The 27,242-nt window shown below is 36.5% G+C and overlaps 4 protein-coding genes across 4 annotated transcripts in view; 1 reads left to right on the top strand and 3 right to left on the bottom strand.

The window, feature by feature from the left end:
• Nucleotides 1-27,242, top strand: part of LOC134851783 (DNA-directed RNA polymerase II subunit RPB3-like) — a 422,117-nt gene that overhangs the window by 219,170 nt on the left and 175,705 nt on the right. The window lies entirely within an intron of this gene.
• Nucleotides 1-27,242, bottom strand: part of LOC134851791 (peptide methionine sulfoxide reductase MsrA 2-like) — a 192,314-nt gene that overhangs the window by 2,295 nt on the left and 162,777 nt on the right. Inside the window, exons 2-3 of the mRNA XM_063868026.1 lie at nucleotides 1,552-1,721; nucleotides 540-782 (exon numbers count right to left, since the gene is read on the bottom strand). Coding sequence (XP_063724096.1) covers nucleotides 540-782; nucleotides 1,552-1,707 — 399 coding nt within the window. The 5' untranslated portion in view covers nucleotides 1,708-1,721. The remainder of the gene's footprint in view (nucleotides 1-539; nucleotides 783-1,551; nucleotides 1,722-27,242) is intronic.
• LOC134851772 (26S proteasome regulatory subunit 8) lies at nucleotides 10,180-26,311 on the bottom strand. Its single transcript, XM_063868004.1, has 5 exons — nucleotides 26,296-26,311; nucleotides 18,028-18,348; nucleotides 15,373-15,497; nucleotides 12,034-12,220; nucleotides 10,180-11,064 (listed from the first exon to the last, which is right to left on the bottom strand). Exons 2-5 carry the CDS (start codon nucleotides 18,335-18,337, stop codon nucleotides 10,421-10,423), a joined length of 1,266 nt encoding a protein of 421 aa, XP_063724074.1. The 5' UTR covers nucleotides 18,338-18,348; nucleotides 26,296-26,311; the 3' UTR covers nucleotides 10,180-10,420.
• Nucleotides 23,254-25,548, bottom strand: LOC134840511 (uncharacterized). The gene has a single exon (XM_063856365.1). It carries the CDS (start codon nucleotides 25,546-25,548, stop codon nucleotides 23,254-23,256), a length of 2,295 nt encoding a protein of 764 aa, XP_063712435.1.

Raw genomic sequence — 27,242 nt, 5'->3', positions numbered from 1 at the left:
ACGTGAGGCTTATAAAAGCTTTAAAAAATCTGCTCATTTCTGTGGTGCACATACAGTAAATTACTGAAATAATTCACGAAACAAAAAAAGCAAAAAAGGTAACTTTATGGAACATTTTTAACGACTTCTTGTAGACCATCCCAAAACTGTTTTTCAAAGTGCTCCTTGCTCTTTTACGTTTCAGCGGCAGCATTTCGCCTAATTAAATGTTTTTCATGAATTTCCCGGCATAGTGACGTTTTTCAACATTTAAAAACAATATACATATCATCCGTTTCCACATACGCAGTTCTCTTGGTCCAACATCATTCAACTTTACCATAAGCTCCAAGTACTGTAAATTCACGGCAAATAGTTTGGTCAATTTTTGAGGGTGATTGAATCGGGTACGTATCTAAAATTTTTTGAAGGCAGATTTTCAAAAATGGGTGGTGATAGGGTCGAATCCCTGAAGAAAGATCCCCTTGCCAGCCCATTAAAAAGTATCGCCCATGATTCTTCTGACGAATTGATGAATCAGAGCTGTTTTTTCTTCACACCTGTCTCATTCCTTGAGTAGGGTCATGTGCCTCCCAGAATATCTTCAGCAAGTCACTCAGCGCCACCTCGTTGGGGTCATAGACCACACGCACCACTTCATTGTGTCCAGTATTGCCAGTACACACCTGCTCATAGGTGGGATTCTTAGTGAACCCTCCAGCATACCCCACTTGAGTGGAAAACACTCCAGACTTCTTCCAGAAGACGCGCTCGGCGCCCCAGAAACAACCCAGACCAAATACCTATGGTAACAAGAATAGCAGGTTATCATGCCAGCAGGACAGAATACTCGATCATATCTGCAAAAAATCCAATTTTTGATACGTATAAGTTTTTGTCATGTTTCTTTTTCCAGGGAGGTGAAGGTATAAGCTAAGGCGGCAATTGACATCTACTAGCTTCCTATAAACCACTTAAGCCGGTTTGGTTAAAATAGTGGAAAGAAAGAGAGACTCAGGTCGAATGACCTTCAGTCTAAATTAACCAAAAGCGCACCCGCCTTTTCTCGGCACTGAAAAAATCTTTCAATATCCTGCCAATCACAATTTGAAGGTCATCAAATTGATTTATCAGCCTATTTCCTGTTTATTTTGGGTACCTGATTTTGCGCGGATGAAAACCCGAAAAACACGCTCGAACCTCTAAACTATGTCTGAAACTCATCCATTTTGTAGCCCATTAATGATATACTTAGAAAATATAAATATTGTACATCTTTAGAAATTACAAAGAAAAAAATGCGATTTGGAATACAAAGTTTTAGTAATTCAATTTTTATAGAGACCAATGCAAAAACCAACTTGCTTATCATTTATAAGCTGAATTTAGGAATCTTGAATTCAAGGTTATTCACTTGAACGTGATCCCGAAAATCAGGATAGAAAAGCTTGAATCAGTTTGAAAATTATTAGAAAACTAATTCTACGTAATTGAATAATTAATTGCTCGATAATCGGCTATAATGCTATTAGAGATTCGATGGCAATATCAGGATCAATATATATTACCAACCATCAAGTGAAACGTGGGATCGAATGGTTCCCTAGTTGGGTTCCCATTCACAGCGTGTTTGGAAGCCACTTTCAGAACCACGTCAGATCCTTTCATCGCTGTCTCAGCGGTCGGCATTGGCATCGATCTCCCCATGACCATACGCAGCAGTCTCATGCAACGAGCTGTCTGAAAAAAGAAACTTATTCTTGCAAAAGACCAATTAGAATTTCGCAACATTTGCTATTCTATTAATACATTGCATTACAAAATAATTTTTAAAAAAGTTCAAAAAATGCCATAGCTTTGTTCGTAAATACCGATTCTAAGCAACCCTTGAAGCTACGCGACATAACTTGACTTGCGATACAATTAAATCAATTCATTACAAGATGTTGAACAGAAAAAGAGGAGTCTTTTCTGCAAAAAAAAATAAGCTGAACAAATAACATGAAAAAAGACCGAAAAACTATCTACATAAACTTCAGACGATGTTCACAAACAATCTTAACAAGCATTGAGAATAAATGACCGAGCGGTAACGAAGGCCAAAAAATGGGCCGAGCCTCCTAAAGCCGAAAACGATAGACAAAAAACCATTCAAGCTATGAAAATTTTTGATATAAAAATTTCACGAACCAACCTTCCTGAAACAAGCAAAAGCATCAAAACTATTATCCTTTACAGATTCGCAGCATAAAATGACTTGCAATACAATTAGAGCAATTCATTAAAAGATATTGAATAAAACGGTATTTTTTCCGAAATTAAGCTGAAAAAATAACATGCTTAAAGTCCAAAAAAACTATCTACAAAAGTTTCATACCTTTGTCTTGGAAAATTGCACAGAGAGGCGAAGTTCCACTTCGCATACACAAGCAAAATATGACCACTAACGCTACTGGGAGAAACTGAATGAGTAACACTTTGAGTCTACAAAATTTAAGTGACGCACGCCAATTATTGGTCTGCATAATGGCTAAGTGACGCAAGCCAATTACCCATTAGCAGTACCAATCAATTTGAAAAAAAACTTACCGACGACCATGCCTCAATTTATTGAGCGGACGCATTTCAATTGGTGTGCGAAAAAGTTCATTAAAACATGCGACCACGCCCAGGTTCGAACCCTCTCATGTTGCCGGTCTCCTTACCGACCTCTACGCTACAGATCCAACATACCTTAAAACTAACGTGCTATTTGTAAAATAATAGAGGGTGTTAATAACCTTAGCATTGGCTGTACTTAATAGCTGGTTATTGATCAAAATGAACACACTTTGTCGCAACAATAAGTGCGTCGCAAAAATATTTGCTACATAAGTTGGAAAAAAGAGAGTTTCTACTATAACAAGCTCTGCCTGTGTAATAAACAGCCTCAACGTGTATTGAAAATTAATAATCGAATGGTAATGCAGGTAAAAAACTGGGTCGCACCTCGTTAGGCCGAAAACTAAATTTAGACAAAAAACATTCAAGCTAAAAAAATTTTATTTAAATTTTTAGGATCCATCCCTCTTAAACATGCAAAAGCAATTAAAACAATTAGCCCTTGAAACTGCGCAATATAAATTGACTAAGTCGAAAGAACATAAGCGGAACCCGTTTTAGCGGAAAAAATCAAAAAACAGAGTTGGTAAATTTACAAACAAGAGAACAACTTTCAATTCGAGTAAAAACTGTTTGAAAAAGAAATTTAAACACCCTAGCTTTGAAAAAAAAACTTGAACAGCTGACCGGATAAGTTAAATTGCATTTGAAAACAAAAATGGAAAATCAGCCGACAGAAATTAGGACGAAAAACAAAAATCCGAAAAAAAACCAACATTTTACACAGAAGCGAAGCTGAGCTTCGCACCACTTGCGATACAAAGAGTAAAAAATTGAATTATTATGAAGCGTGGCAAACAAGACTTCGAGCGAAGAAAAAATTGAAAAGGGAACGAAAAAAAAATTTGCAAAAAGAAAAAAGGAAATTTTCTCATGAATAAACTCGTAAACATTTTTAGAGGACACTGTGAGTTTGATATTGAGCAATCAAAAATATGGAGTTAGAATATTATCGATCTTCAAAACAAAACTGGAAACTAGCAGGAAACAAAAAATTAGGTAGAAAAGCCGACAAAACTTCAACCGACAGCCAATAAGCTGAAAAACAATGGAAAGATACTGTATATTTAGTGTCCACGAGTGCTTCATGTGTATGCAGTGAATGCCAGACCCAACTTTTGAACCAAACCGACACAGTTGAGGTCGACAACCATAAAGCAGAAAACTTGCAAAAAATACAACACTAACATAACAAAACAAACAAGCAGACAGAAATTGAGAAAAAAGCCGCTAAGTTTAAAATTTTCCCAAAATGAAACAACATAATACAAGCAAAAAAGTTTAATCTACGTTCATTTTCATATCTCAGTATCAATTTGGGTAAAAAAGAAATTGTTTTTTTAAATCAAAAATAACATGCAAACTAAGACAACTGAAAGGTAAATTTGCATCGGAACAGAAATTACGTAGCGGCAACAGCCCAACAAAGCTATTTGCATGAATAATAATCGCATTCGTAATAATTCGGAATCTTCAAAAAGAAGCGGAATCTTCGGAAGTCAAAGAATGTCTGTGCAACGCGAACTAAGCCGAACAAAAATGGAGACGGACAACTGCCCGATAAAGCAATAAAATTCTAGTTTTAAAAAAAACAATTCCGGGTAGATTCGAACCATTTGAAGCATATATGCCAGATAATTGATTGAAAATGAGTTCATAATAAACGAACTAATAAGCCAAAAAGTAATTTTAAATTAGACATTTTTTTCATGTTTATTTTTCTAATTGTACAACGGAGGTTTAAGAGGGTGATTTTGTTTTTTGCAAAATTTCCTGTTAGCAATCAATCGTCATAAAACCAACATAAATTATGGATATAAAAAAAAATTTAAGAAAGTAGGCCGACAGTATTAAGGCCTAACGACTTCAGTGCCGAACATCTACAAAATTTTTGAATCTGATAAAAAATTATAGGCAACTCTTAATATAAACACAAGGCCAATACAGCGACCATGCAATCAACAAACCATGCGCATAAACCCATGGGCATAAAAAATACGGCTTACAATTTGACCATTCTGTGAACAAAGTTATTTGCGGGGATAAAAATCTAGTACCCGAGTGCAATACCCTTGCTTATCGCATTGGCAACAACAATTATATTTCTAAAATTTATGTATAACCCCACATGAACTAATAACCTAAAACCTAACTGTATCAGAAATTTCAAGAACTTTAGCATGTCTGCAGAAAATGTAAGAAAATTTGTTAATGGAAAAAAGTTTACAAGTCAGATTTTCATTCTAATCTTACAAATGTACTCAACTCTTGAAATCATTTTCTACAATTTTCTAAATATTGTTTTTTGAATAATCCAAAGCAATTGAAAAAATAATATTTGTCCCAGAGGAGAAGCTGAGCTTGGCACCACTTGCGATACAAAATGAATAACTGATGAAAATCAAACGAAAATAAAAATCGAAATGTGTTTGAAAATCTTCGAAAATTGTTCTTGTCATAAAAATTGCAAAAGAAAAACAAAAAAAGTCCGGAACAAAACTATCTGCACTAATAGAAACTATACAAGGAGTTTCGGAAAGCTAGAAAAAAAGCCGAACTTTCAAAAAATCGTTTCTGCGCGAACTCAGCCGACCAAAAAATTCAACTGACAGGCAGAAATCTAAACTAGCCGAAAATTTTCAGTTTGCAAAAACTCTAATTCCCAATGGAATCGAACTATCGGGCTTAGTCGTGACTTACAGCAACTTAGGAGAAAGCTGGATTTTCAAAAAAATTGCTACGGGAACAAAACCAACAAAAAACAGACGCAAGATAGACATGAAAGGCATAAAACTCCAGTCTGCAAAAAACAGGTCCCAAAAGGAATCGAACTACAAGTGTTGCCATCTCAAGCCGTTGCATTAGCTCTACGCCAGATGTGCCGAATAGTTAATTAAACTTTTATTTACAATTACCAAGTTGAAGTCGCTAATATTCGTCAATTAAGCAAGTTCAGTTTCTTATAGATTATTCTGAACAGTCTGATGTAAAGTGACTTAATCTCCCAAGTTTAAATAGGTCTCTTTACTGGATTAAAACCAAGTTGCTTCTCTGGTCATAAAATAAGCTGTTCATAACATAAGATAACTTCAAACTACTTTTTGATGAAAGCCTAATTTTGACACCACGTTTAGATTATTGAACAAAGGCGGATCAAGAAGACGGTTGAAGAAAAATATGACACAGAGGCGAAGCAAAACTTCGCACCACTTGCGATGCAAAAATTGAAAGACAAAAAAAGTTGTCAAAACATCAGATTACAAAATTGTTGGAAAAACATTTTAGAAAATTATATAAGCAACAAAATTGGCCTACCTTCAACTTACTTTTGAAACCTGCCTGCTAGTCATCGAAAACTTGCGTAGACACGCAATCAAACCCTTGGTAAACTGCATTGATGAAAGAACCAAAAACCACTTACTCTGATATACTTTTTAAATAAGTAAATGAAAGACATAAATACCGAACAATATTGTTCAATTATTCAAATGCCTAGTCAAATTAGATTAGAAACACAACAAATGTAATCTCAACAAGATTTTTAACTGTACTTTTGAAAATAGTTTGAGTACTCTGAACAGAAAGGTGATCTGAACAGTTTTTTTTTTTCAAAACAATATGGGCTAAGAAGCAATGATAACATATTTTCAATTCTCGTATTTTCGATAAAAATAAAAAATTGCGAAAACACATCTCTGAATCACCTACACCAAAAAAAATGATAAAACAGATGATTGAACAAAAAAAGCATAATAGGTTAAAACCAAAGTCATTGTGCAAAATGAAAAAAAAAAAATTTCAATTTCAAAAAAAAATCGAATGTTTTTTTTTCATTTTCAAAATTTTTACTTTTATTAGGAAGGGTCTGGAAAATGATTTAGATTTGACCATAATGTTTTGTAGGACTTCAAACCTTCTTATAAAAACCAAGTAATTCAAAAAAAATCGTTCGGAAAATGAGCCGATGGTAATAAAGACGACACTAAAAAGCCGAAAAAATACCGAACTTTTTTTAGCACAAAATTAACTTTTAAATGAGCCCATGAGATATACCTAACATGAACATACTGCATTTATCTCTGCAGTAAAACACGTGCGAATTCAATTCACGTGCATAATCTGTGGACAAGGTTGTTTACGTGAAAAAGTCTAGTACCCGGTTGCAATACCCTTATTAGTACCGTTGTAAAAAACCATCGTGATATATGAACATCAAACTATACAGCGCTGATTAAAATTAACCAGACAAAAGTAACAAAAATGTCTAACTTCAAAGGCTTTTTCCTCAAATTGGGTTCAGATTAAACAGAAAAGCGCAGAGAACCAAGTTGCTCAGAATTTCACCTCAATTAATATGGTGCAATTTATATTACGCAATTCAAAATTTTTCCCTAATATTAGCTTCTTTTAGTTAATCAAAAAAGAAGTTGGAACTACCGGGTTAATTGACAAGAAAGTTATATCAAAAGACGCCTCTTCCACAGCCCCACAAAGTTTAAAAAAGATAAAAATTCCAAAAATTAGCGCAAAACAATTGAAATTTATTTTTAAGCAAAGATTTTGATTATGTCGATATCAACTAAAAATATATTCTCTTATACAGATTTTTGGAGATTTTACCCTTCTACAACTTTGTCGAGGTGGGTAAGAAGCTTCTTTTGATATGATTTTCTCAGTAACCCTCGATAACTTCAGCTAGATTAAATATAAAAAAAACACCAAAATTACCCATCAAAGGAAAATTTTGGCTGCGAGTTCCGAAAAATAAATTGCAACAAATTAATTCAGTTGAAACTCTGAGCAATATTAATTCGCTTCTTTTTTTGTCTTATCTTAACCCAATTTGAGAAAAAAAGCCTTTGAATCTTTAAATTTTGTTCGTTGTCTCCGGTTATTTTAAATCCACACTACACCATACACAAGTGCAAGTGATACCTTAAAGCTAAAGTGCTATTTGTAATATAATAGTCTGTGTTAATATCCGTATCATTGGCTGTACTTAATAGCTGGTTATTGATCAAAATGAAAACTTTCAAAATTAACACTAATATTTGCGATTAAGGTAGGAAAAAAAGTACTTTTAGAAAAGAAAATAGTCCTCTGACTTTGCAGCAAAAAGTATTTAAAAAACTATGTAGAAAAAGATTCAAAAATCTTGTACCCCTTGCAAATTTAAAAATTATGGGAATCTAACACTTGCAAATAATCACTTTAATGCATATAAGCACTTACATACAAAAAAATAAACCTGGCAAAAAAATTGAAACCCTTTATCAAAAAAGGAATAAATTTACACAGAGGGGCGAAGCTGAGGTTCCCACTACTTGCGATACAACAAAAAAAGGCACGGCAGCTAGCACAAAAAAGGACGCAAAAAACATTTAAAAAATTGATTTTTTTGTTAGTCTGGAATGCAGATAAATTTAAGGAAAAATACCGAAAACACCATCGTGTTAAATAAGCATGTTGCCAGTGGTAAAGAATCATTAAAAATAAAATTCATTAATCGGATATTGAGCAGACAAAACTTGGGTAGACGACTGTTGAGCTTTGGCACTTAAAACCACAAATTATCAGGCAAGTAAACAGATATGCATCAGCCAAGCTAACTGATTCAACTGATTTAGTTAAACTAGTTGTCAACCCCAAACAAAAGTCCATATTCCAGTTTGATAACGCTTGCTAATCTCAAGCGTAAATATCATTCCAAGACTGAGATGAATATAATTAGACTCACCCGCTAATAACACAAGGTTTCGCAAAAAGTAAGAAACTTTCTTAGAAAAATAACCGACACTGTAGGAAAAGCGCCTTCGCAATAGAGGAAAGCGAGCAAAGAAACTCCAGGAAAACCAAAAGATGATTGAATATTTTGAGCTCTAGAATCTAAGAAATAATAATGTAAAAATCAAGAAACTTTCATGAATGACTTCGTTCACAAAACTAACCGATTAACAGAAAACTGGATCAAAAATTATGTTTCAAATCCGTTGCCAATTCTGCGTTTTTGCACTTGTTCTTATAGATCTTAAACGACCTCTATTCTAGCAGAAAATCAATAACCAAACAGCAAGCAAAAAACCACTTTTTGAGACATTTCTTTAAATGTGAACAAAAACCGCAAAACCTAAATAACTGTTATCACTTCTCATTGACATTCGAAAATTAGACACAACGTAAGAACTTTGCTAACTCATTTTCTAAACTTTGCTAAACAGATATGCATCAGCCAAGCTAACTGATTCAAATGATTTAGTTAAACTAGTTGTCAACCCCAAACAAAAGTCCATATTCCAGTTGCCTTCAAATCAAGGGTTGTCCAACAATCCCCAGAAAAAGTTGGGGATATTGAAAGTTGGAAATTTACCTCCAACGGGACCCGAACCTATGCCATCGACTAATACAGATTTGGAGTCTACTGCCTCCACAGTTGAGCTATATGCACTGTCATGCTGTCATCGAAATACCATCCACAAAAATATGAGCTCGTATTTTTCGAATAGCAGCCACATTGACACTACATTTGGCTCTTTTCCGAAAGTGGAACTAATTAACTCGACTCAGATTAGAACACAGTTAAATCGTAGCACAACAAGCGTTTGCTCAAGCTTTAAAGATTCATTCAAAAATCGAGCTGCTCAAAATATTAAAAAAGCAGATTATAAGCGTCCGAAGAAAACTATTTGCGCCATTTCCACATTTTTAGCTATTACTTATTATACTCCTCTCGAAAATAAAATTTAAAAAACCAGCGCTAGAAAAATTCAAAACAAATAGACAAAAGCGAAATGAAGCTCAGTGCCTCACCTTCTACGCAAAGCCAGCCAGCACACCACACCGCAAAAACACGCAAAAATGGCAAAGTGCAGCTTCTGAAAAATTTGAATCTTACGGGATTCCAACCCCAACTTCCAGAATTAAAGCGAAGTCTTCACAACTAACCCATGACATCTACCTGTATTCCGACTCTAGCCACCAAAAAGCGGTTAAAACATTCAATATGAAATTGTGCAAGGGCAATGATTCTTCTGGACCAAATTAGACTTAAATACAAAACAGCTAAGTAAAACGAATTTTCCCCAGCTTATTGACACATTATCATACGCACATACAAGACAAAGACAATCACAGATCTTTAAGACAAATATATATCTTTGACCAGGAGCGGATTTAGGGGGGGGGGGACGCCCCGCCTCAGGGATGCAACCCACTGCCGACTCAAAGGGTCCCCTTTCGTACTAATTTAAGACATCCACTTTTGGCTGACCGACAACAAAATTTTTCTTAAGACGCCTTGCGCGACAATATATACTAATTTTGAAGGGGAGCTCGCGCCGAAATAACGCAATTTTTTTCTCAACATTTTCCAAAAGTGCCTAAAAACGGGCTTTCGGCCTGTTTTTTTCAAAAAATTGCCTGCGGCGCTTATAATATGGTAAAAATGGGGTTTTTATAGTGATTAGGGAGCGCTCAGAATCTCAATTTGGTCGACCTACAAAAAGGTCGACAAAGTTTTCGATATTTTTTTCTAGGCAAAAATGAACTCGAAAAGGTTTATTGTGAACTTTTTAAAGCAGATTCTGTTATCACTAGACAAATACTCAAGGCAATTATTCGACCTGCTAATTTCTAATCAAAATGAACATTCTATTAACATACGAATTTCAAAAGATCGAATAGTTATTTAAAACAACATAATAACATTTTACTCATCTCTATCATCATCATCAATATCATACACAATATCTGATGCACCGTAATTGGCGGCAAAAAGAATGACCTATTTCCACAACTTTTTAACAGATACATTTTTATCGCTATCTTTTTGCATAATTTTGGCCACAGCCAATTCAAAGTCTTCTTGTGTAACATGAACCCTTCGCTCTCTTAACGCGTACATTCCAGCTTCAGTGCAAACACCTTTGACCTCTGCGCCTGTAGCTCCGGGCATCGCAGTCGCGATTTTCCTCAAATTAATACCACGAGTCAGGTTCATTTTTCTCGAGTGGATTTTCAAAATGTCAAGTCTCGCAAACTCATTGGGTGCAGGGAACTCAATTTTCCTGTCAATTCTACCCGGTCGTAAAAGTGCCGGGTCCAAAATGTCTATTCTGTTGGTTGCCATAATGACCTTGATATTCTGTTTCGGTTCAAATCCATCCAGCTGGTTCAGCAATTCCAACATAGTCCTCTGCACCTCGCTGTCTCCTCCGCCGCCGGATTCGATTCTGGTCGACCCAATAGAGTCAATTTCGTCCATGAAAATTATACTGGGTGCATGTTCGCGAGCTAACACGAACAATTCTCGCACCATTCTTGAACCCTCGCCAATAAACTTTTGCACGAGCTCTGATCCGGAGACCCGGATGAAAGTGCAGTCAGTGTGGTGAGCCACTGCTCTGGCTAGAAGCGTCTTTCCAGTTCCTGTAAATCAGAACTGCCTACTCAATCTGACCTTAATTCTGTTGGTGGCCATAATAACCTCGATATTCAGTTTTGACACGAAAATTCCTATGGTGTCCTGTTGGATATGAGCATAGCCAACACACAGATGGGAAAGAAACAATGCATGCAAACAGAAAAAAAATCAATTGAGTTGTTCTTTGAAAAAATAAATGCCCTTAAAACTCTTTGAATTTCTAAAGCAATGATTCTATGATGGACACTTTTTGATAAAATTAAACCCGTTTGAGAAAACTGGACCAATCGGTAAAATTTTTACTTCGCTTGCAAATAAGAAAAAATTTCTTTTCGAAACTAGAAGTCGATCACGTTTTTCGTGACCTTTACACTTTGGCTGTTCGATAGTGGCGTTTTCCTTCTTTTTACACTAGCAAAAACACGGTAAAAAGCAGCTATAGAAAGTGCAATAAGAAAAAAAACAGAAAAAGCCTAGAATAAGCAAAAATTCGGCTAGGTATAGGAATCGATCTGTGACCTACTGCAATCAAGAGATTTTGAGTCCCACGCACTAACTTCTCAGACACGCACGCTGAACCACCGACAAACACTAGTCACCAATAAAGCTACAAGCTAATAAATTGCCAATCAATTCAGCAAAAGTGGCACCAAATACAAATAGACACAATTTTGAAAGTAATAATGTGGAATATAAAACGAAAGCATCCAAACGATAACTTTGCGTGTAATAAATTATAAGTTTTTCCTAAAAAACAAAAACGAAGAAAATCATAATAATAATGAAAATAATTACGAGTCTAAATTACGTCCATCGACTCTTATTAAGCAAGTTATGAGGACCAATATCCAGATAGTGAAGATACATAAAGGATTGGCATTGAAGTTTATTATTTTATAGTTTTCTATGCAAAAACTGAGCTTTCGATTACTGAGGAGTTCATGTTCGCTATTCTAATGACCTAGCAGACTCACCTGGTGGTCCATATAGAAGAACTCCTTTGGGCTGCGCAATGCCCAATGCCTCGAACAGCTCAGGGTGTTTGACAGGGAGTTCGATGACCTCTTTGATCTCCTTGATCTGCTTGTCCAGTCCTCCCACCATGTCATAAGTGGAGTCCGGCACTTTCTCAACCATCATCAAACTCACTAAAGGATCCACCTAAACATCATCATTTGATTACACCTTCTATTCTTCTTCTACGCTGATTACATAATTTGAATACACTCAAGAAATGATCATATAAACCAATGTTCCAGAGTAAAGCGAAATGATTCACATTTCATGCACGGAATTTTCATTTGCGCAGTTTATGGAAATTGGTTTTAAAAACAATATTCCAGCAAAGGCTCCTTCGACGAATTCAACATATGGGAAAGAAACCTGTAAGAGAAACAAAAATTGATTATTTTAATACAAATTTTTTTACAGTTCCAAGATATTCAATTTATAGGCATGGTGACTCATTTAATGTTTTAAAAAACGAAGAACGAAAATGATGGGGAAGGCATTTTTTGAGAAAAAAAACAGGCGTTTTTTAGTTATTTTTTTGCCAACAGAAACAGTTTAGATCTCAACAAACAAACCACTATACAAAGCCAACAGACAGTTGGGGAAATGTCAATGAACTCACGGAACCGAAAATGATAGCGACTTTAAAACATTTTTCAATTTTTGAATTTCGAAGAAAAATTACAGCAAATTAAGACCTTTAATCTCTTATGTGCGGCACTTTTTCCTTTAAACTAACCTTTTGAGAAAAATGAATCAATAGATAACTTTGTATTCAGCTGGTAAGTCTGTAAATTATTTTTGAAAAAGTCATTCACGTTTTGTCATGCCAATTGCTGTTTTTATTAGAGAGCGCATTGAATTTCCATAAGCGTACACAGCTAGAAATGAAATCATATATTCGAAAAATCTTTCCAATCACGTAAAAAAACCTAATCCAGAACTTGTCCCACAAAAACTCAGACAACGACATTTCACGCAGTCGAATTTTTTTGTTGGTTCTATAACTCAAAACAATTTCTATCCAAACTCTAGAGGAAAATAGACAATACTTAGGGAAAAAGAACACTAGTTAAAAAAAACTCGAGTCCCGCTTTATATTGCAATTATTTCGAAAAATTTGTCCATGTTTAGGGCCGATGCTATTGCACCAAAATCTGCTGATAATTTTTAGTTACAACTTCAATTTTACAAATGTAACGTTTTCTCGACTCTTTTAAAAGATCATAGGTAGCTAACATCAATTAGAAAAACGTCAATGAACGCAAAGAAACAGAAAGAAAAATCAACTTTCAAAACTCAAAAAAAAACATGCCCATTAAGCTTTTCGATTTAAAAGAACAATTTATCAAAACCAGTTTTTAAACGCAAGTAACTTTATTAAAGAAAATTGGATCAATATGTAAATTGATCAAAATGTAAATTGAAACTAAAAGTCGATAACACTTTTAGTGACCTTTAAACTTTTGCTAAATCGATCATTAAATCTCGGACTGGGAATCTGCAAAAGAGCCCACCCAATTGTGTAAAACTTCGAATAAATTAAGTTACCGAGGTTGGTTACTAGCCTCATATCGAAATACCAAAAATGCTCTCTGCGGCTACTTATTAATGCACCTAACCGCACCTTTTTCTTCAATTAGGATAGAAAAAAGCTGTTACAATACACAATTAATTTGGCCATTTTACTAACTCTGAAATTAGTTACAGGACTGAAAAACTTCCAACACTAATTTTATTATCCAGGGGCGAGTCTAAGATTTTCTCGAGGGAGGGGGCGGATTTTCAAAAAATTTTCAAAAATTTAGTCGAAACTTTTTTTAGGTCGACCACATTGATTTTCCGACTTTGTTTTGGTCAAATTTTCTGCTCCGCAAACAAAACTTTAAAAAAAAACAGGCCAAAAAGGGCGTTTTTAGGCACTTTTTGGAACATTTTGACCAAAAAATCGCGTTTTTTCGGCACGCGCTTCCCCGCTCAAAGTTAGTATTCATTAGCGCCAAAGGTGCCTTTAGAAAATTTTTAGGGCCCGTCACAAACAAAAACAGATATCTCAAAATAGTATTAAGGGGGACCCTTTGGGGTAGGCAGGAAGTCGAATCCCTAAATCCGCCCCTAAATCTTTTGTCGTTTAAGGCTCCCTGTCAATTTCTATCTTCAAAAATGTGTTCAAATTTTGCACCAACAATTATCATCGATTTTCAAACACATTTACTTGTTCTAAATGACATTACACAAGTTTGTTACAAGGGACAAGACGCTAAGGCATAGGAGTGAGTTTTTAATAGCATTTTGACTACCTCAAAAGCTTGTAGTGGATCAATAGTGGAATCATATTGAGCCTTTTGAAACGTGATTCGAGTTCCAAAAAAGTAAAACTCAGTAACATTGACAAACTAAAGTAGCGTGCCGAGGAGGGGGGTCAATAAGGATATTGACCAGCCAATGTCCATGTTGGCTGGTCAACCTCAAATATTTTCAAAGGGCACCTTCAGCGCAATATAACTAAATTTGAGCAAAGATCTAAACAAAAAAATAGAGCTTAGGTATATTCGACAGTGATAGTCAGCACAGAGGCGAGGCTTCGCTTCGCAAATACTAGCGAGAACACGACAAAAAAGCAGGTCTTTAGAGTGCAATAAAAAAGTAGAAATAAGCCTCGAATTAGCAAAAAATTCGGCTACGTCTGAGATTCCAACATGCGACACAGAGATTAAGAGTCTCACATCCTAACCACTCAGTCACGGAAGCTTAATAGGTAATAGCCAAACACTAGACACAGATAAAGCGGAGAACAGATGCTATGCAATTTCCAATGCTACAGTGAACTTTCCAAATAAGTGAACACTTTTAATAACACTTTTATTTGCGAGCTAGGTTAGGAATAAAGAACAATGGTAACAATACACTAAGCTGACGCTAGTGTATATATGCCAATTAGAAAACAGTTTTTGTAGAAAATATATGAAAAACCGAAAGAAAAAATGGTTAACAAAATTTTCCAAATTAGTGCTAATCAAAAAATTCAAACTGCTTTTTCTGGAAACTGAGAAATTGTTTTCAAATTTTTAAATGCCTTTCGAATCACGACTGAAAAGCCTTTAATATGATAAATCGCTCGACCCATTCCGACGATTATTTGTGGTACCTCATTTTCCGTGGAAAACAAAAAAACTAAAACACACCCGAATAAATAGTTCCTCGACTTTTTTCAAATGGTCGGAACAATTATGTTTGGGCGATGTGTGTGGGGGAAAAGGAAAAAGAGCTGAGGAGATACAATCATAGTGCAGATCTGTTACCTTATTTGGCAGTATTTTGTGCAGAGTGTATGAGTCGCTCTTGAGGGCCACTCGGCAGTTGGGAGTCACTGACGTCATCTCTATGTTCTTGTCCAGATCCACCACAAATTTACCCTCTGGGTGCACTAAAATACAACAATTTTCAAATTCAAACTCGAAACTTTTTCCCCAAAATAACGGACATTGTCCCCCAGAACAGAAACGCAGCAATTTCTATCAGATTAATCAAAAACAGTCATGTAATAAATCAAGCTTCACAGAGAGCAAAAAAGCAGATAAGACAGTTGGACGTGTTAGACATCTTCGCTTTCGATTCTAAAGTAGTTTAATGTGAATCAGCTTGATCAATAGATATTGTTTGTAGAATAGTATTCAAAAATTCTATATCATAGATATTTTTAAAATAATTCTAACCCAGTTTGAGACACATTAATCAATAGGTATGATTTTTATTCCGCTGAAAAAAATTAATTACAACTCATTTTGTAATAAAATCTATCGAAAATTTTGCACCACTTTCCACTTTTTTTTATTAGAGAGCATCGTTTGTCTTCCTTTACCTCAAAAAACTGAAGTGAACTTAAAAAAGGATTACGTCTCAAATGGCATAATTCCCAAATGGCATAAAAATGAAGAATTTCCTAAATGGCATAAATTTCGGTGAATTCCCATAGGTTCCAATATTCATAGGTTCCAAAATTAAAAATCAGTCGCATAAGTTCCAAAATTTATCTTCTTGAATTCTGATTGGTTGAAATTTGAGCCAACGAATTTATGGATTGGTTGTTTACTGTTCAACCAGCATAAACTCAAGCTGCAGAATAGTGAGTGCCGCAGCCGCGCCAACGTGTTGCGAGATTGCCACCAAAGGGTAGGACTCTATACGAAATTTAAAGCCGGTTATCGCCGCGAAGCGGCGACGCGCGCGTAGCGCGCCCACCGGCGACTTTAAACCGAGACTCGGCTAATTTAGTCTTTTGACCAATTGAAAAGATTTGGAACTTATGCGACTGCTTTTTTATTTTGGAACCTATGGGACTGATTTTTCATTTTGGAACCTATGGATACGCACCTAAATTTCATGCAACAGTTGCATTGGAAAAATCGAGAACAATTTTTTCGTGAACAATGTGAGAAAATTAGTCAAATTGTCAATTCAAATGTTGATTGACATTTTATCGTGAAAAACTTGTAGAACTTTTTATCAAAAGCAAGAAGCATAAGCTTGCGATTATTAAAAGCTACTTGTGGTCAATTTTTTTTCGACAAATCTGTTGCTTAAATTTGTTTGGAAGCACTTAATTCCAAATCTTGTTCACATGCTTTCGTTCCTGACAAAACGATAGAAATAGAAATTGATAGAAAACGTTTAAATTACAATGAAAACTTGAAATTTATGCCATTTGGGAAAAGTTTCCGTTTTTATGCCATTTGGGAATTATGCCATTTGGGAAGTTACCTTAAAAAAGCAGTAGTCATAACATGAAAGAGAACCTAATCACTTAAAAATTCTTCCTGAACCAAAACCACGCAATGTGAACAAATCGAACTTCAGCAAAAATATTACATATACACAAAGCAAATGATCAGAAGCTTTCCATCGGAGTAAATTTTTTTTAAATTTTCATGCGACGTGAAACATTCTGAGCGAGAAAATTGAAAATATCAGTGCAGAAAATGTACTAAAACGCTGTTTCCTTCTTTTTTACGCGGTTTGAAAAACATCGATCAGACGAAGAAATCTGAAATTTTTAGACCCGGCTTAAATTGTTGAGTTTTTGATACCAAATTTTTATAGTTTCATACAGGGTAGCTTTGATCATAGAGGGTAGGTTTGATATTGGTCTATTTGATAAATTTTGCTAAGTTCAAAGTAAATGTTGTACATTGAAAACAGGCATTTTAGAGAGTAAGAACCTGAATTTGTATTTAACTTTGTCAAGTACTGTATTTCAATTTTTCTCTTTTCAAACTACCTATCCTTTGGAAACTAGACCAAAAAAAATAATTTTGATTCGTAATGTAATTTTTATGTTAATAAAGCACGCATGTACCTCCAATTAAATTAAATGTAGCAGGTAATTAAATTTGAAGACAACTGCTCTCGCAAGTGTAATCACAAATGAGCTCTTTTTCCAGTTTCCCACCCCTCTCGTATAATCACAAAATAAAGCTGTTCAAAAATTGAGCTCTTTTCCAGTTTCCCACCCCACGTAAAACTTTGAAATAAAGCTGTTGAAAAATTGTTCACATGGCATTTTGCAAGCAGAAAATGTACTGAAAATTTGTTCACCTGTTTATGAAACGTTTTAATGCAGTTTACATCATGAGAAAAGATTTTGAATAAACTTTCATATTTTGAATTTCAGAAAAAATCCAAGGACACAGAAATGAATTAAGCTGATTGTTTTGACAAATGATTAAAGCCGCTATTAGTTTTTGTCTAACAGTTACAACGTTTTCAGCTTTTTTCCACTCTACTCCCCCCCCCAAAGTATGAGCAACAAATCTGTTCACATATGTTGAGTTGTTCACCATCTAAAAGTTCTTACAACGTAACATAGTTTTATTCAAAACTGAAATTCAAATGTGGGGGGAAAGTGGAAAAGAGCCACGTTTTGCAAAAAAAAGTCAGGAAAACATTGTACAAAGTACCTTTTACGAGAACTTTTTTCTTGTCCATTGCCTTGACCACCTCTCCAACATGGCTGCCTTGCTCTTGCAGCAGCGACAACTCCTCCCTTAACAGCCTCACTTTGGAATTCAGTTGGTTCCTCTGAGCTTCCAGTCTTGCCAGATTCTTCGTCTTCTCATTCACAACCATCTCCAGTTCATCAATCTTCGCCAGGTAATACTGCCTGATTCCGTCTGTCTTGTGTTGCTCGCCCCCACCCAATTCCATGGCTTCTCCTCCTGGTCCAGTCGAGGGGGCAAGTTGAACTTTAACGTTGGCAGCAGGAGTCATAGTCGCACTCTCAAAAATGATAAAGGAGGCTGAATTATTACTGTCAACACTGTCTGAGCGAGCACGCCGTCGGTTCATTTTAGTCACAATTTAACTCCATTGAGAGATTTACGATTGCTACCTGACCTAGGCTCTTTTACCGTTCTTCCACAACTACTAATATTTCATACTTGGCATAACTTTCGATGACATAAACCAATTGTTTATAAAAATATTTGGCTCTTTTCCAGTTCCCCCCTTTTCAAAATACCGAGTTTTATGTTTGTGTTACGTGTTATTACGGCTAAATGCGTGATGTTACGCTGTAAAGTATGAAGAACAAATCTGTTCACAGTTGTCGATTTGTTCACCACTCCAAAGTTCATTGCATTATGACAACGTTAAAAAAAGCTTTTCCAAATTGAATTTGAAAAGGGGGAACTGGAAAAGAGTCAAATATTTAGCATCTAGACTAGTGAACACTTCTGTTTGTGAAAATGTCTGAAAAGTCCATGGTTACACAATCTGCTGAAGCTTACAGTCTCGTGTGAGGTGTACGGTAAAAGATCCCAGACCAATTTCAAAATGAGTATTCTCGTGTTGCTGCTATTCGTATATTTGCTTTTCAAAACGCACGTGCAGTCCACTTTAAACACCTGTTTTACACGAAGGTACAACTGATACTCTAAGGATTTCCTAAACCTTAGCCAAACTGAAAATATACGATGTTTGGCATTTTTGCTCTTCCGAGAACCCGACAGTCTATTTGATAATATAGGCCAGAGATAGTGTGTCAAAAGCTCCGGGAAATGGAAAAAATCGAAAGTTTTCTCAACTTGGGAGCGCTTACCCAATTTTCGTATCAACCAGACAACGTGAACTAAATTTTAATATACGGAAAAAATGCACGGGAGTGGGGATCGTACTAGACTCATTTAACACTTTCAACTTTAAGATTCTTTTATGATTGGCACTTTTTTGATAAAATCAGCATATGTTGAGAAAACTGGGTCAGGTGTACATTGCTCGTCCCGCTCAGAAACCATTCACGTTTAAATAATTCACGTTAATTCTCCTTCCATTTAATTTAACACATGAACTTGAAGTGAACTTAAAACAAAAATCCAACCGCTAAAAAGAAAAATGACACAGATGCGAAGCGGAGATTCGCATCACTTCCGATACATCGCAAGCGCAGTGTTGCATGTTAGCGAATAAAAAATTAGACGAAAATAACAAAATCGAAAAAATATACACAGGAAAAAAATGAAATCATTTCAGAAAAAAATCGAAAAGCAAAACTAACAGTTTTGAATAAGCTTTTGGTATTTGCCAAGCTGCACCTAAGCCGACAAGTGGGTAGAGGCGCAATGAACCGAAAACAAAAACGTCATAAGAAATAGTTGTAATAAAATTTCTCTGAAACTGTCCAAGTGGGAAGAGGTCTCAAAGTTGCAAAGGTTCACTAATAAAGCAACTTCACAATTCTTTCAGATGTGTAAGAAAAGTTGTTTACGGGAGAAAATGTCTGGTTCCCGATTACATTATGTTATTACGCCCTTTTGACAGGTTTTAGTCACATTAAGCAATTTTCTGGAAAATAAAGTTAATTTTTGTTGCTGAGAAAAAATTTGTTTGTCATCACACCGCACAATCTTCACCATTCAGCAACGGACACTTAAAAAATAACAAATACTAAACAGAAATAAACCAGAGAACACATGCTATGAAATTTCCAGCGCTACAGATAAACACATTTCTTTGCAAGTTATGCTAGAAAAGGTTCGTACTAATACACTACGCTCGCAAATGAAATCAACGAAATCGGTCGAGCGATAATTCATATTAAAGCCCATCCAGTCGTAATTGGAACGACATTTAAACACAGGTAGAATGAAAGCACCATGACGCTCAATAATAAGCAAACAGAACCTCGACCAATCTTGGATTTTTTTAAAAATTATTTTGTTTCATCTTTAACATAGCCAACTGAAAATTAGAAAAGAGTAACGAACGCAAGGAAACTGAACAAAAAACAACTTGTTTTTTCAAAAATCTTCAACTTTTGAATTTCCAAGAAAAAAATGGATAGCCTTTAAGCTCTTTGGATTTGAAGAATAATTCTTGATGGATACTTTTTTGTTAAAAATAACCCCATTTGAGAAAACTGGATCAATAGGTAAAACTTTCATTTCGCTGGGAAATCTGATAATTAATTTCCATTTGCGAAATAAGAAATCGATCACGTTTTTCGTGCCCAATAGAATTTTGCTGTTCGATAGTGGAGATTGCCTTCCTTTTAACAATAGAAAAGCACTGAATTATAAAAAGTCAAACCGCGCAAAAATCAAAATTGAGCGAGAACAATTTTTAAGACTTTTTCCTGAAAAAAAATCAGCAAGAGCTATGTAAGAGTACTCACTACGTTCATTACTCTTATAAATTTTTCAAAGAGGTCCTAGTGCGGTTGACTTAGGGTATTCAAATATTGGTGCCAGCGAAAATGTCTGGTCCCAATTACATTTGCCATTTGCTCTCGCGTAAACAGCCAAACAAAGACTTTTCCATGGAAAAAACGCAAAAAAAAACAACAAGCGTCTTCACTTCTATTAGTTACACCTAAAAAAAATGAAGGCTATTTTAACACTAAATTTGAAAACGATTTGATAGTTTAACAAAATTTAGCGAGGTGAAAAAAACTAGAGATGTTCCTCACTTTACAATACATTTGATTTAGCCGTATTAGTAAAGTAAGCTGAAAACAGAATTTTGAAAGCTGGATAGGGAACATCAGTAATTTTGGTTTCTCCTTCGCCCTCAGTTGCGCAATTTCATTACGCCAACTTAAGTCTATCCCATTTTCGCTCCTTTACCCTAGCCCCTTTACACCCATCAAATTATACCACCCCATAATAATTAAAGCAGATACTCGCGAGGCTATAAAATTTTGTAAGTACGTTGAGCAATTCGGCTCTTTTTCCTCAACACCCTCCCCACCTGTTGATTAATACTTGTAATTCAAAATATCGATTCTTTTCCTCCCCCACAGATTTGAAATTCAATTTTGAAAAACCTTTTTAACATTGACATAATGCAATAAAATTTATCATGACGAATAAACTAATTATTGTAAACAGATTTGTTATTCATATTTTTACACCGTGAGATCACGCCTGTAGCCATAATAATACCAAAACAACTATGAAACTAAAAAATTGAAATGAGGGAAAAGCTGAAAAAAGCCAACTTTTCCGATTACAGTTTAAAAAACGAGAAAAAGCCAACTTTTCCAATTAGTTTAAAAAACGAGAAAAAAACTGTCATACTGAGAAAAAACATCTTCCTGATCCGCTTCAATACCAACATGCTATTTTCTGAATCTGCCTTAATACAGAAAAATTATGTCACTACAAAACAACCGAACCTCAAAGACAAAACAAAATAAGCCTTCATTTTCAACCTTATTAACATAGGCATCAGACAGTCGGAAAAATCTCAATGAACTCAGGTAACTGAAAAAAGACAAACTTAAGCATTTCAAAAAACTTAAATCGACCTTCGAAACAAAACTTCATTCGCCTTTCTTAGCGCCATTTCCAACTACGTAATTTGAGAGTCCCTATCTTCCAATTTCGAGAAACGTGTATGATGGAAACATTTTTAGAACTAATTAATTTGAGAAAACTGAAGCTAAAGCTTTTTTTTTATTTCGCTGGGAAACCTAAAAATTAGAAACTTCTTTCGAAACTAGAGGTAGTTCACGTTTTTCATGTTTTAAAATTTTTTGCTGTTCGAAAGTGGAGTTTGCCTTCTTTTTAACAAAGAAAATAAACTGAAATCAGAGCACAGAGGCAAAACGGAGCTTCGCACCACTTGCAATACAGCACAGTCATAAAAAAGTAGAAAAAAAACGATATATGTTGAAAAAAACTAGGAGAACCTAAATGAAGGACAAATAGGGCCCAGCTTAAGCTGGAGGAATGTCTAATTTTTTTTGAATTTAGTTATATATACAAACGCGGGACGAAATGCGTAATTTCAAAAAGCAGACTTTGCTCAAAACCTTAGTTGTTTCTCTACTAAAATAAAAAATAAGTAAGAGCAAAATTTTTTAGGAGTTGCTTAGAAAAATTGTGCGTTGCAAACTTTAAAACTAAGCTTCCAACAACCTGTTGGATCGATTAAGCCTATAATATCAGATTTGGCAGGTTAAATATCGAGCAAAACGCCGAGCAAAACAAATCATAAAGTTGACATTTCCGAGAATCATAGCTTTTTGTTATAAAAAATTGCGCAAAGCCGCATATGGAGAAAAGATTCATCCAACTTCTAACTCCGATGGAACCCAAAAACCCAGGTTTGGCAGGTTAGTTCTCGAGAAAATTCAAAGATTCAACAAAAGGTCAAAAAATCGAAAATTTCACTATTACGAGGGTCATAATTTTTTTCTAAGTTGGGAGTAGCCGCTAATGGTGGGGAGCTTTCAAATCCCTTCTATTCATTGAAAGCAGGGTTTCAGATTTGCTAGGTTAGTTTTCAAAAAAAATGAAAAAAAAAATATCGGTCAAATTTTCCCCCCACAGAACTTTTCGAAGGCGTTAGACAAAGGAGTAAAGCAAAAAGAGACCAGGGGAGTAGGCAGACACAAAAGCGTGTAGGCGCTCTTTCTATGGACATCCCTTTTGAAAATCGGTAGAATTGTTCTTGAACCTAATTTTTTTTTGCAAAAAATGATAAAAATTTCAAGTGTTTTAAAAAAAATTAAAAATGAAAAATTTATTTCAAATAGCAAAACAACAACTGAAGCATGAAACCAAGATAGCACCGGGAGTGAAAGAGTGCACCATATGGGAAATCTATCAGATAAAAAGGCCGGATGTTGGCAATGACATAAGAAATTCGCAGAAAGTGAGATACAAGGTGACAGAGAATTAGAATTAGAGGATCATTAAAACTTCATCGAGAGAAGCTTGAGGGCGTAGAGTTCCGATGACACATGCTGCGTTAGACATCTGTATGCAAACTGATATTCTTTGCCTAAGGAAGGCAGAAGCACGGGCTTCGTTGGTGGAATCTTGAATCAGCTTGCCGAGCTTTGAAAGAAAACGTTTGGTGTCCGGTCCTGCGCCTCCTTGTATTTCGAATGCGACAGGCTGAAACAAGTAGCCTCTGTTGATGATTTCAGTGTATTTCATTCTTTTCGTCTCTTCTGCTGTAGTCGCTGCTTTCAGGGGCTCGAATGAGTCAATTCTACTACTGCACAATGCGTCCACGACCGTGGCATCCCATACCATTGGTTGGCCTTTGGACCAAGGTGTAGACGTGAGCCCATCCGGCCTTTTCCGATCTGCGCGGCAAAGTCCAGGGGGTTCTAATACCGAGTGTATGTTGGCGCTGGCAAGACCCCTCTTCACTATGTCATTCAAAATCGAGTGGCGAGTATGACGGCCGGCGCTCATTTTGCAAGCCAAACCATGGTGGCCATCTTCAGAGACTTCTTTACCGCATCGGCATTGGTGGGTTTCGCACACTTTGCCGCCTAAACGCAGTGCCACACTGATGCGGAGTTGGATATCTGTGAGTTTCAAGCCAAAGTTGGATGATGGCAGAGCCTGCAGCCAGCTTCCCGCCATCTTTCCAGAGTAAGCTTCTATTCTATTGTGGTCTGTCAATGAACAGTTCTCAAGCATCGAGGTTTTTAGGTTCTCGAATACTGACCAAGTCCAATTCTTTTGGTTGCATCTATTAGTTGGTGGAAGTGCTTGTGCAGTATCACCCCAGAGTTCCAGAGCAGTTTCTTCGTCGCCTGTTGGTCCGGTACAAGTGGAGATTTGGTCTGTCAAAGCAGCGCAAGAGCTCGCGGAGGATAGAAATAAGGACGTCGCAAGCAATGACGCAGATGGCAGACCCAGGCCACCCACTTTAACAGGCAGACAGGCTTGGATGCGAGAAGAATCTGTAAGTTGAACATTGGTGATTTTTTCCAGTGTTGAGGTCAGAATGGAATCATAGTTGGAGAGTATGTCGAGGTGCATGAAGCACGGTGACGTTCGGAGCAGAAATGTCAGTTTCGGTATACTGAACGAGTTTTTCAAAAGAAAAAGCGCCGAGTGTGCCTCGATTTCGACCAGGCGTTCGCTCAGTAGCTCAAGATCTTTAGAACGTTTGGTTAATTTGTCAAGGACACAGTCAGCACCCATGCCTGCACCAAGGATGCATAGGTCATCCAGTGGAGTCTCTTGTATAGCAGGGCAGATCGTGTTGAATAGTTGCAGTATTTCGAGTTTGAGCTTTTCACTCGGTGAACCTAGGAAAGTTAGCTCACATTTCGAAGGCTTAACTTTCAGATCAAGCATACGAGCGCGCTCTATCACCAGTTTCAAGTCCTCGAAAACTACCCGGAACTTATCAGCAAGATTCCCATCGTCCAGATACCAGAAGTTAAGAGCAGAAGTCAGCGAATGAATCATGTCGTTAATCGTGTCACAGAACATGGGCGGCCCCTCCGGGTCTCCTTGTTGAGCTCCTTCATCCGAGTTCAGAATATGAGATCCAAAGAACAGATAGGAGGGTTGGCTATAGGCTGAGAACGCAAAATTTTTCAGGCGAGGGTACTTTTCGCTAATGTTCTCCAGCATGTGTTGCCTTGAGATTGAGTTGAAAGCATTTTCGAAATCAATTTTGACTAGAACGTGTTCATCGCTGAAGCCTGGAGAAGATAGGAATTTGCGGGTGGCATGGACTGCCGCCTCACATCCATTTTTGGTGCCGAAGCCCAGTTGAGTAGATCCATATGAACATTTTCTTTGTTCTAATAGTTCGTGGTCTTTGCCGGCACATTTCGCTGCCAATCTGCGAAGTGTGTTGCCGACTTCTATGGGCCGAACGCCGGAAGGTTTTTTGAGTGCGAACAAATTTGCCCCGAAAAAGAAAGGTCTGATATCAATCGGTACACCACCGCTCAAGATGATATTTGTGAGCCCGGTCAGGTCTTCAATCAGTTTGTTTGATGTTTCGTTACACATTCCAATCATGTCTTTGATAATTTGAGGCCTCAATTTATCAGGCCCACCGGCTGAGCCGTTCGGGAAAGAATTTATACAAGAGTGAACCATAGAACCCACAGTATTGATACATTCTTGTTCTTTGTTTCCCTGAACAGCATAGGCGAACTTGTGCCGGGAGTGTTTTTCTTCCATCTCATTTACAATTTCGGGTGTAATTTCAGGCATCGTGTCATTGCGTGAAGCTATCCTTATGGCACCTCGGATATTGCCATCATCAATTTTCTCTTGGACCCTTCTCCTGAGACTCAGTTTCTTTTTTCGACTTCGCCTTTTTTTCGGCTGCTCCGGAATCTCAGCTGTGCCGGAAAAAGATCTTATAGCTGAGTTGACTGAACTGGTGAGGTTTGTTCGGTGTTTTTCCCTCCTCTGTCAGTCGCCTTCAGACAGTGGGTGGGGATACTCATAGGCTTCAGCCAATTGGAAACTTCGTCAGGGTGTTTGGAGATATCGATGATAACTTCGCTATAGAGACAGGCTAAGTTGACTCTTGCTCCTTTCGGGACACGTTTGAGTATGGGGACTTTAGCGGAGAACAGCTTGCGGAGATAGGTGGAAGCCTCGGAATCAGGAGGGACGTTCTCTATTCTGAGATCTCCCATTAGTTGAGAAACGCCGCTAGACTGGTGCTCGGGCGCGCTACCAGTATGAGTCAAGTCCTGTGGAGGGATATCATCAGCCAAGACAACTGAATCCGGTAGGCAGCGGTTGCAGATCAAGCCTGGCTTCCAGTGTTTAGAACTCGGTAGGGGAGTGTGCTTGAGGTGAACAAAGCCGCATATGCTACACCAGACTCCTCCAACCCTTAGATGCTTTGAACACACGCTGCAGTGAGTCTGATCTACTTCATCTTCGGTGACCGTTGGTTGCTGTTGCTGCATTTCGCGTAGGTGTCACATTCACATATATGAAACTATTTAATAAGTTTATCTCAACAATTAGGCTCCATCAAACAAAACTTCTAGGCAAACATGCTAAGCAAAAAATTTGAAATTCAAATTAGCAACTGAATAAAATTTACGAAGCGGAAACAAGGCCGACATTTGAGCAGACACCAGTTGAGCCGAAAAAAAAATTTTGTTTAAAAACTTTTTAAAGTTTAAAGTCGCCCCAAGATACAATAATAATGCTGAAACACTAAGAACAACTACACTGAAAATAGTTTACAGCAAAAATAAAAAATTAGATGTGGCAATTAAAACGACAAAACATAAGCAGACAACTGTTAGTCCGAAAGTTTTATTTGAAAGAGAAAAATATCGAAAACTGAAAAAAAACAGGTCTTGTCAGATACGAACTCACGAACTTTGACGTCCCAGGCATATTCGTTACTTCCAGACTAAGTTGTCCGGGAACGCATAGACGTTTGAACTTACTATGGGCCAAGATACAAGAAGTGAGTCAACTGATTTTGTTAAACTAGTTGTTAACTAGAAAAAAGTATATATTCCAATTTGATAACGCTTGCTAATCGCAAGCGTAAAGAAATCGTAAGTCCTCCCAAGCAAAATCAAATTTAAGAAAAGAAAAAATTATCACGACCCAGATAAGTGTCTTCACCACGATCATTGCCAGTTGAAAATCCAAAACTAAACCGCAAACACAAAAAAACAACACGATCTATATAAACGCACTTTCCCAAGTTTCTCAAGAAACTCAAAACATTTGACAAAAACAATGTTTTCTGCGCTATGAAGTTTCTGAGTTTCTTGGTTTGACCTCAGGATTGCAAATTGGATTGGAGGCTGGCAAAATCTAGAAGAAGTTGAAATTTTCTAATCCGAACAATCTCTTTACAAAATTACTAACACTTTCTGTTCCTGAAAATGAATGCTTTTCATTCAATACTATTTTTAAAACAA

This window comes from Symsagittifera roscoffensis, chromosome 1, assembly GCF_963678635.1.
Source record: "Symsagittifera roscoffensis chromosome 1, txSymRosc1.1, whole genome shotgun sequence".
Taxonomy (NCBI): domain Eukaryota; kingdom Metazoa; phylum Xenacoelomorpha; order Acoela; family Convolutidae; genus Symsagittifera; species Symsagittifera roscoffensis.
Note: the sequence above shows the minus strand (reverse complement) of the source record. Positions and strands in the feature narration are given on the sequence as shown.

Coding starts and splice junctions, on each gene's coding strand:
- LOC134851772 (XM_063868004.1), bottom strand. CDS start 18,337: ATGACTCCTGCTGCCAACGTTAAAGTTCAACTTGCCCCCTCGACTGGA. Junction 12,221..15,372: donor ACAAAATACTGCCAAATAAG/GTAACAGATCTG, acceptor GATGATGTTTAG/GTGGATCCTTTAGTGAGTTT. Junction 11,065..12,033: donor TCTTCTATATGGACCACCAG/GTGAGTCTGCTA, acceptor TCTGATTTACAG/GAACTGGAAAGACGCTTCTA.
- LOC134840511 (XM_063856365.1), bottom strand. CDS start 25,548: ATGCCTGAAATTACACCCGAAATTGTAAATGAGATGGAAGAAAAACAC.